Source organism: Hyposmocoma kahamanoa, unplaced genomic scaffold (genome assembly GCF_003589595.1).
Source record: "Hyposmocoma kahamanoa isolate Upper Pololo Valley unplaced genomic scaffold, ASM358959v1 91, whole genome shotgun sequence".
NCBI classification, from domain to species: Eukaryota; Metazoa; Arthropoda; class Insecta; order Lepidoptera; family Cosmopterigidae; genus Hyposmocoma; species Hyposmocoma kahamanoa.
In genome coordinates, this window is record NW_020654684.1 from 416,774 (window position 1) to 427,270 (window position 10,497).

At 38.0% G+C, this 10,497-nt stretch overlaps 1 protein-coding gene across 1 annotated transcript; it reads left to right on the forward strand.

Annotated features, from left to right (window-relative positions):
• The first annotated feature begins 8,960 nt into the window (after positions 1 to 8,960).
• Positions 8,961 to 9,863, forward strand: LOC113236292. Its single transcript, XM_026472303.1, has one exon. The coding sequence runs from the start codon at positions 8,961 to 8,963 to the stop codon at positions 9,861 to 9,863; it is 903 nt and encodes a 300-aa protein (XP_026328088.1).
• The last annotated feature ends 634 nt before the right edge of the window (positions 9,864 to 10,497 follow it).

Consider the following 10,497-nt stretch of genomic DNA (forward strand, 5'->3'; position numbering starts at 1 on the left):
GAATTTGGTTTTTGTTCTTGGTATTTTAACCACTCTGTCACTCCTCCTCCTAATCATTACGCTAGGGATAAACGGCAAAGACTTGTGCATACGAAGAACTGTTGACAATAAATATAGCTTTCTGACACTTAAGATCTCACAAAATTTGTAAAGTTCCTCTGTGGGAAACCTATAAGGTTTGAAGTGCATTATTTTCAGCAAGCACCGCTGACTTCGTTCAATCTCAAGAAATTTTGTTTTAGTTGCACCTCCCCAAACAGTGATACAATATCCCATTACCGATTGAACCAGGGCGACCTATACTTGTTTAATTAGTTTTTTACTAGCAACATGTCTTAACTTCCTAAATATCCACGTTAATTTCAAAAGTCATAATAGTTTTTATATTCATAACGCTAATATTATTCATTGTCTATTTGACAATGCACCGTGTTTGCAGACAATAAACATTGCACACGTAAATTCTTGTTAATTGTAACTTTAAAATCACGCAATCAAAATACAAAGTTAGTAATTAAACCTTCTAAATCTTACCGTTAAATTTATTTCCATGTATAATTTTCTCGAATTCATGGGGTTTTTACGCGGTATTCGTGTTTCGAAGTCGATAGTATTATGTAAATTATTTTCACAGTTTTTGTTTCCAATTGAACAAACGGCTGTATAAACATTTACTTTTTTTATTTGTTCCTATTTCTAGAGAACATAAAAAATCACCCCTTGGCCGTATTTTACTACCCCATAAAACGCAAGTAAAAACTTACACTTCGCATGTAAACTTTCTAAAATGGCGGCACTAAATCAATGTTCACCATAAGGGACATTGTCACGTAATCTAGGCATTCCAGTCACGCAGAGTGGAGAAAGGCGTTCATTTGTAACTTGCGCGATTGTACCAGGCAAAGGGTTAGGGGACTTACTAAAGAATGGTTGCTATATAACGCTAAACTTTTATACACTATTGGACAGCTCTCTTCTAAATAGAGGCGGGTTGATATATAAAACCTATAAATCACTCTACCAATGAATACGAAAATAAATCTTTCGTTGATTTTGAAAGCGATAGTATAGCGTCCTAAAAACCAGCAAACTATAATGGGAAAAGCGCTAAACGCCTACAAGTATGCCTTACGTGACCATATTTTTTTTCCTTCAAGGCGGGACGCATGTAAATTTATTATTATTTTAGAAATAAAACACATGTTTACGATAGATATGAAATGTTTAAAGTTTGAAAAGAATTTAAAAGAGAATTTAAATTAAATTAAGCATTCGGATGAAGCATAGCCTCTGTGCCCTCATAGCAAAGGTTAAGCAACCAGTTTACAAGCAACTTCCGGCACTCATATTTGTTCAGTTCATAAATTTTCAGCCTATCTTGGAGCTTATTACAAAGATAGCGTCCAAGGAAGCAGAAGAACTTATGACTAAAACCAGTTTTGAGATGATGAGAATGCCAGTAGCGACAAGATGATTTCGCCTCGTGGAGGCGCTATTGTAAGGTGTGATTGCATGTTGCATTAACACAGTGTGGATAATAAGCAGTTGCCTGACAGTGAGGACTTGACAAAAAGTCTAAAGTTCCTGGAAAACGATACGGCTTAAAACAAGCAACCTTAAGAATTGATCTTTGCGCACGTTCAGCAGATAATGAGATGAGAAAGGATTTATGCAGCTCCTCCCCATATAGAGATACAATAGTAAGTATCTTTTTAACCGAATTCAACAAAGGAGGAGGTTCTCAATTCGACTGTATGTTCTTTTTTTTTGTATGTATGTTACGCGATAACTGCGGTATTTGTGAACCGATTTTCATGATTCTTTTTTGTTGGAAAGGGGGTACTTCCATAGTGGTCCCATTTTATTTTGAAGAAAATCATCCACCTCGAAGGGTGGCTGTTCACGCATGAACATTCATTTTCATAAATAGCGCCTAACATTAATTTAGGAGCAATTACTTTAATGGTTGATTTTGCTATTTCTCCAATACAAGGCGTTTTTCTCTCAATATACTTTGTGTAGTGTCGTAGTGAGAACCTATTTTTATTATCTCCAGTGTCAAGTCCTGTATAGTGTCGAACTAAGGGAAGAATCTTGATTTGCGCACTTTGAAATATCCCCATTTCAATAAAACTTAGCAAATAGACTTAATTCCACGTAGGTACTTTTGAGGTCGGTTTTTTTAGTACTCTGTACTGAGATTATTGCCTTTTAATGTCGTTTTTCGGACGAGCAACGCTTAATTTGCCAAGTTTAGTTTTTAAATGTTCCGTGTTCCACAAGCCGAGATCGGCAATGCTACCAATTCATTCCTGTCAAAAACACAACTATGTAAAAGGCGCGAGGGATATGCTTGCTGCTTTTCGCGCTTTTCTTTTAAATATATATTCACCTGGGTCCTGTTTATTGAAAGCGGGACATTTTTAAGTATTATGGGGACAGCGGGCCACGAAGCTTAAAAGCGGGACGACGAAGACGTATGGTCAAGTTAAGTTTACCCTCTAGTTTTTCATGTAAATGGCCGTGGATATCATTTAATTCATGTTTAAAATGAAATATAAGTCAGTTTTTGTATAGTAATATTATTCTAATATTGTTCAAGAGCAAAATTATGTTCTAAATGTTTGACAAATATTCGTGTTGATAGATGGCATTGCGTGTTACAAACAAATTTTAAATTATCGCTTCCTAATATGGCAGGTAGATGGAGCTAATTCTAAACAAAAATAAAAGAATTGTCGGTACTATCCGTATATATCTATGCAATAGGCGCCGTCTAGTTTGGATAAAACAATTTTAAATTTTTTGGTTTATCGTAACCATTTTTTTGTTACAAGAAACGAAAATAAACCTCACATCGCTGCAATATGGTTGTTTCTTTTTTGGAGAACTAAGTGAGCATCATGAATTCGTCGTAGTTCAACTATAAACAGTTAGATGGCAGCACATTGATTGAAATTTTATGAATTGAACTTTAACCGACATGCTAATAATGTAAAGTTTTAGTTGTTATTTCTTTTTCAATTTGAAACTAAGACCAATAATTATTAAGATTTCACAGTGTTTCAAATTATGAAAGCGTGAGTTTTGGCGACGGCGATTCTGATCACAAAACAATAAATACAGTAGAAGTGGTTAGTTAGCGTCAGACGCGTGCCAACATTGGGTCTAGAAAGACCTACTTGAGCACAGTCTGCCATTTTCGCTTTGTATAGTGTGGTTGGCCGCAAGGTAGCACGTTGAATAAAATTTCAATATAAAATCAAAACGTCGTAACTTGCAATAAAGGTATTGAATTGTCAAGGATATACCGACTGGATAAAGTTTAAATTATATTAACAACCCAAAATTTGTTACATCTTTTTAAATTGGAAACTATGATCAATCATAAACATTACGTAGTGTTAATAGTTCCGATAATAATCGAGGCTTAGAGCACTTCCATTGCTTTTTTTCTTCCATGGGCACTGTAGGGAAGAAATTGTAATGGTTACTATGCTATATAATAACTCTTATGCTCAGGCCACACAGAGGCGGGAGCGGAAACGTTCCGGAATTTTTGTAATGTACGAGCTTAGAATAATAACGCATAGAATGATAGTTTCATATCAAACGAACTGTCACAAGTGAGGCAAAAATCAAATTCATGTAGGCTAGTTTTAGTAGTAGGTTAATTTTCGGTTTTAGTGAATATTTATATAAAAATACAAGTTGAAACGCGTTACTTCCTTGTGGAATGTGATGTTAGTATCTATTTTATGTTTGTCTGACGTATTTTTACACTCATTTACCGCACATTTCGTCGTTTTTAGCTAAAATTCTTGATCTGTTCGCGGTGCAAGTTGACCTTGAGCACTGAAGGCCCGCCCGCTCGTGTAGGCCCTTTTGGCGCGCTTCAATTTGCCTCACTTAGCGTGTGCGGACTAGGTTTCTATGCGTTATTATTCTAAGTGTACGAGTACATAATGAACAAAGGCGCGGTGACCGCGCGTCGGCCGCCTCTGTGTGGCCAGAGCATTAATGCTTACCACTAGAGAAGGTACCGGTTGCGAGTCTAATTTAACTAACTTCGAAAACGACCTTTACTAAATTGTCTTTGGTGTTAGTATTATCCCCCGGTGTGTTATATGCAGTATATAGACAATGCTAAGCTGCGAGCACCTGCGCGAAGTTGCTTGTTTATTGGTATTTTATCGGATACATTTCGAAGAGAGAGCGAGGGAATTATACGGTTTCATTCCGCCTTCGCCTTTCCATCTTAAGGGAAGTACACGGGGATGGGGACCACCCTTATGTTGTACATCCACTCATACGCACGAAGAGTTTTGCCTCCTCCTTAAGACAGCTAATGAGTGGAATTCTCTGCCTCCGTTTTGTTTCCCTTTTCAAGGCGAGAGTGAATAAGTATTTTCTAGGCAGGCATTTTTCATCCTCGACTATACCGATACTAGAGCGGCGCGGCGGCAGCCTAGTGTGAAGAACGGTTACTTTGTACTTCTGAGGTCGATGGTTCGAATGTACATATGATTATAATTTATTCAGACAACTATGCATCTTATTTTTATAAATTAACTGCCTCCGTGGCCGAACGGTTACCAAGCTGATCTGCCACGCAGAGGTCCCGGGTTCCGGGCTATGAGTGTGTGCGTTATTTATTATTATTTATGTATTTATTATAAGAAGGGGCAGGCCACTATTTCTCCCTCGTATCCCGATCCAATAGACTCTTGGTGAGACTATTCGATCAGGAATCCAATAAAAGATTTCGTAATGAGTAGGTCATATCTATCTAAAATTAACCGACATAATACAGTGTCTGAATTTTTAAATGACAAACATTGACTTACAATGATGACAAATCCCTAAATTCGACGTCTAATTTTTGACATTTGTATTTATTTATTTTGATTACGTTATTCGAAATGATATTATTATTTTGACATCTAGTTACACTTTACAATTACTATCATTAAAATTGACCCATATAACGATCACCGCGTTTTAATTACTGGCTGACATATTAAACTCATGTGTGCACGCTCATGTGATATTATAAAAAAATACATGTTACGCGATAAGTGAAGTATGATCTCCGCTGAGTGTATCGCCGGCAGTGCAAGCGCTGAGACAAGTTTTTCGTTTACCTTACAATCTTTGTACAACCCCAGCATTCGGTTCTGCACGACTGCACATGGCGGGCAACGTTATTTTCACCTCTCTGAGAGCGTGCTCAGGTTCCGTTTTTCTCGTAGTGAGCACCTGGTTCCATCAGTCAGATTTAGTAGGCTATTATAGCGTAGGTATTTTCGATTTTGTATGAGAGAATTACATAATTTCAGTGGAGTCTCAATGAAATTACAGATTTGGGTCCATGGTGAGGTTGTGAAGAAATAAATGCCTACGAGCAAAAAAGAAGTGTAAACCGAATGACATCAATTGGAAATTGGTTTTTGTGTGAACTGTGATAACGATTGTTAGAATCCAATCAAAATATATGGATAGGTTGCAAAAAAAAACCCATTTCGGAGTGTTTACACAACTGAAATATTCTTATGAATCTGTTTCGTTTGGACATATAGTATGAATTATAATTAGATGTCAAAAATGTAAACAAAGGCGAAAAGAATACATTTTAAAAGGTAGTTTCCTATTTTTGACGATAATAAACTGGTATAATTATTTTCAAACTGTAATCTGTTAAAACATAGAACAATTCACATTTTGCAATATCGTCTGCTTAAAGGTAAAACCACGTAAGTGACATTTTCCACAAAAAAATCTCCAAATTATGTAACAGTTAGAAGAAATTCACCATCTTTCTGCAGATAAAACTCTTTAAGTTGATAGCGTTTTTGTTATTGAGCTTCACGTGCAGAAAGATAGTGATTTTCTTACCATAGGTATATAAAATAAAGCCTTTTTATGGGAAATGTTACTTATGTGGTTTTACCTTCATGTAAATGATATATAGTTTTTTATTTGTATCAATGCAGTCGCGTGTTCGCGTCGTCGCCTAGTGTGATCGCTCAATATTTGGCCCGTGGGGTCCCGGTGCCCTTCATCTGTACAAAACTTTATCCAAAAAATTAATAGATTGGAAACCCAAGGGCTGCTACCTTGCCCAACGCATTAGCAGAGCAATACAAACGGGGAACGCTGCCAGCATCTTGGGCACCTTGCAGTGGGGACACAATTTTATTTATATAATTTAATCCTAGTTTTACTTTGTAGTACTTAAGCTTTTATTGTATCTTACCTGTACACATCGAGTATATAACCACAAATAGAGACGAAATAGGCGCCATTCGTCACTGGCAACTCATCAGGTAAATGGGCCTTATATCACCTTTAAATATCAACTCTCGTTTGCGCTTCACAAATTAGAAAACCGAAATAGTACAGCGCCAACAGCTGACCTGTCTGTACGTCTCCGTATATTCCAAAAATATTCTGTATTTATTGTAATATAGATAATATCTCTAACAATGGGTGGGCTGTTCCATTCGGTGATGTGGGAAAAACAGCAAATCATCTAATGACAAAAGAAACGGAATCATAGTTCATCAGTAATTAAATATTAAATATGTAATTTTGCAATTTTTGTCCATTATAGCCAAGCTCAAGTTAAATTGGTCGATTTGAAGTGAAATGACCAATCGGAGTGCAGTTGTCACTGTAATGCTTTGGCAGAATTGTTTTCAAACAAATTAAATGACATTTCATCTCTATTTCTGGTTATATACTCGATGCTTGTATATTATGAAAATAAAATAGGTTGAATGACAAAACAAGTATTATATCGTACAAACAACATAGAAATACATTCCGCAACTGAATACGGGTCTCTCCAACGGAGATATTTCAACACGTGTAATGGTAATGATGAAGTTGATGTAATTAATGAAACATCGTGATGAATAATGACGCGTCCCTTTCGCGGCTAATAACTCCACCACTTGACAGATTAGTATATTGTTGCACGATTAATGTTCGAGCTTTGTTTTGTGATGATACTTGTAATGTGCTAATACAAGTCATTGGGACATTTTTAATAGTGAAATTAGGTAATTATTTTGATAATATACAGGTAAGGTAAAGAAGACAATAAAAGCTTAAATACTAGAAAGTAAAACTAGGATTTTTAAATTATATGAATAAAATTGGGACCCCGCGGCATGGTGCCCACTTTGTATTGCTATGCTAATGCGTTGGGCGAGGTAGCTGCCGGCCCATGGGTTTCCCAGACTGTCTATTAATTTTTTCAATAAAATTTTGTAAAGATGAAGGTCACTGGGACGCCATCCCAAGGGTTTCGACTTCAAAGGCTGTAAATAGGTAGTCTGACCCGGGATCCTTGTACTTATTACTTTTTATTCTTTTTATTGTGAAATTTCAATTTTGTAACGCTTTAAAGCAGACGTGGACACGTTGTGATAGAATTCGTCCATGGAAGTACAGCCACCTTACCTATTTCAGCCGCCAAGCTGTAATGTGAGCATTTGGAAGGGTAAGGCCACAAATTCGCAACGGTGGGTGCGTTCAAGGTTCGTGCGTACATTGCGCGAAATTACAGGCATATGAGACTTGCCAACTTATACCTCAGAGTGATGGGCGCAGTGGCAGTGCCCCACAATTTTTTGCGATTTAAAACTCTGAGTGGCACTGCACCTGTTATGGACAGGAGTGTAGCTTACCATAAAGCGCACGAGTTGTCCGTCATGTCACTTGATATCATAAAAAAAAACCTTGTTTGTGTTCGATACATCCACCTGAACACACCACCACTATTGCGAGTTTGTGACTTAGGGGTGCTGATGATATTACAGGCACATGAGACTTGTCAACTTATGTCTCAGAGTGACGGGCTCAGTGGCAGTGACCTGCGGCACTGCAATTGTTATGGACAGGCGTGTCGTTAACTACCAGGCGTACGACTTGTTCGTCCTATCACTTGCTCGGTATCACAAAATAAAGGTTATCTGAAGGACAAGATACGAAATGAGTTATCCGATAGAGAACCAAGGTTCTCGTCATAGCTGGCAGAATAAACAAACTGAAGTGGGCTGGCCATATCTGTTGAAGAAGCGATGTAACGATGCGACCTCTTTCGTCGTCATCCCACCCTTTTATCGCCCTTATCGCTTCCTGGCCACTTACTTTTGAAATCTCACTTCACTGTGGGATTTTGTCGTGAGCGGACGTCTGTTTTTGGCCATCGCTGGTTGTTTTTAAGCTTGTGTTAATATTTTTTGGAGTGAAAATCGGTACCTCTCTTACTACCTTGAGGGTACTGCCGTAAGAGCCGGCGGCCATCTTGATTTGTGTCGGACCTCTCTATCTTGCTTGCATCGGCTGGTCTGTGACGTATTGCCTGCTTGACGACAATCGGTGATCGTTTGATGGTGGCGCCCCCTGACGTGTAATAGCCGGGGACTCGTAGTGCTGACACCTAGCGGGGAGCGGCGGCTGGCGTGAGTAGCTTTTTGACTTTAACTACTCACATACCTTGAGAAAAAGACTTACAAAGAGATTTGAATTCTGCTACGATTTGGCCCGGATTTGAACCATCGCCACTTGATTCCAGTTTCCGCCAGTCCACCACCCAAACCGCTCGACTACCAGTCAGTGAGACTGGGCGTCGAAATATAGCATCGCTCTTGCGCGGTAACATTAAGTTGTAACGCACACAAACTATGGATTCGGCCCGTGCATTGCAGTGTAATGGCTGTTTTAAGCCTATTGGGCGTAGAGATCTTCTATCCTGCATTAAGTGTGAAAGCACCTATCACTATCAATGCCTAAATATTGCCACTGGGTTTTTTAAAGATAACTCTCACTCATTGAAACAAACATGGCAATGTCCGACGTGTACGAATGAAACTCGTCGTGGTCGTAATGAGAATACACCAGTAGGTAAAGGGAATGATTATACAGATAAAGACCGAGTGGTGTCCAGCGACATGACTTTACATAAAACAAAACTTACTTCTCCGAAACACCAAGACAAGAAAACTCCAACTGTACAGTTGACAAAGAAGTCGCCATCTGCGTATGAGGGAGGTATTAGTGGTGTATCCATGTCTGGAGCCGGTATATCTTATGAAGACTTTGAGAAACTATTGGAGTCCAAGCTCAGTAATATTGAGGCTTTTATTACACAAAATATCAAAACCACTATCAGAACTGAAATAAATGCAGCGATGGAAAAATTGAAGACGGAGTTTTCAGAAACTACCGATTTCTTGTCGGCGCAGCAGGAGGATTTGAAAAACGAAATTAAAACCGCAAACAAAGTTATAAAATCACTGGAGGTTGAAAATGATAAGTTGACCAAAGAATTAAATAGCATAGGGGGACGTTTAAGTCTCCTGGAAAAATCTTCGAGAAGCTGCAATCTGGAAATCCAATCTTTCCCAGAAAGGAAACAGGAAAATCTTACGAAAACTCTGAAAACAATATGTACGGAAATTGGATGTCCACTGCAGGAAAAAGACATCAATTTGGTCAGAAGGGTTGCAAAGTTCGACTCGTCTACAAGCCGCCCACGAAATATACTTGTCACACTCACATCGGAGAGCCTTCGAAACAATATCATAACTCATTACAAAAATTATAATAAGGCGCATGTGTCAGCGCCATTGAACTCATCACAATTTGGGATGCCAGATGTAAAAACTAAAATTTATTTGGTGGAGCATCTGCCCCCTGAAACTAAAAAAATTCATGCAGAGGCGCGCAAAATAGCAAAGATGCTAAATTATAAATTCGTGTGGGTAAAATACGGTAGAGTGTATATGAGGAAGAATGAGGAAGGCGATGTAATACACATAAAAAATCTGGACTCTTTGAACAGACTCATTTAGATCATAGTCATTCACAAATAATTCCATTTGAAACCAATGTTGCGCATGGTTGGATTTGAATTAAATTAAAATGTATTGCATACCCCATTGTGGTGAATTATGTATTAGTAGTAGTAATTATCATAGTTTTGCACGGATTACATGTTTACTTGAATTATACTTTTTAAATTCATTTTTTAAATTCATCATATGCATGTCTAGGCTTACTAATGTACTTTTATTGATATTTAGTTTTGCTGTTTACGAGTGCTATTGTATATTTACAAATTACAAAACTAGTAAGCTTTATAATTGGATTTATGTACCTGATGTAACAATATGAACCGTAAACTCACCAATTTCAAATTAGCCCTCTTAAATGTACAATCATTAAACACGGGCTGGGATGAACTGATAAGAACAATGCAAGTTAGGGAACCTGATGTATTGTGTGTGACGGAAACTAGGCTTAATGAGAGAACCGTTTTAAAACACTATGATATTCCGGGTTATCGCTTGCATCATAGACCTAGAGCCTCAGGCCGAAGTCGAGAGGGTGGTGGTGTCGCATTTTACACTCGAGATCATTTAAGAATTAGAAAGATACCTTTGCCATCAAGTGATCTGGAGCAGATGTGGATTGAGGTGAGGGTAT

What these genes read in the sequence shown, in the direction of transcription:
- LOC113236292 (XM_026472303.1), top strand. Translation starts at nt 8,961, where the DNA reads ATGACTTTACATAAAACAAAACTTACTTCTCCGAAACACCAAGACAAG.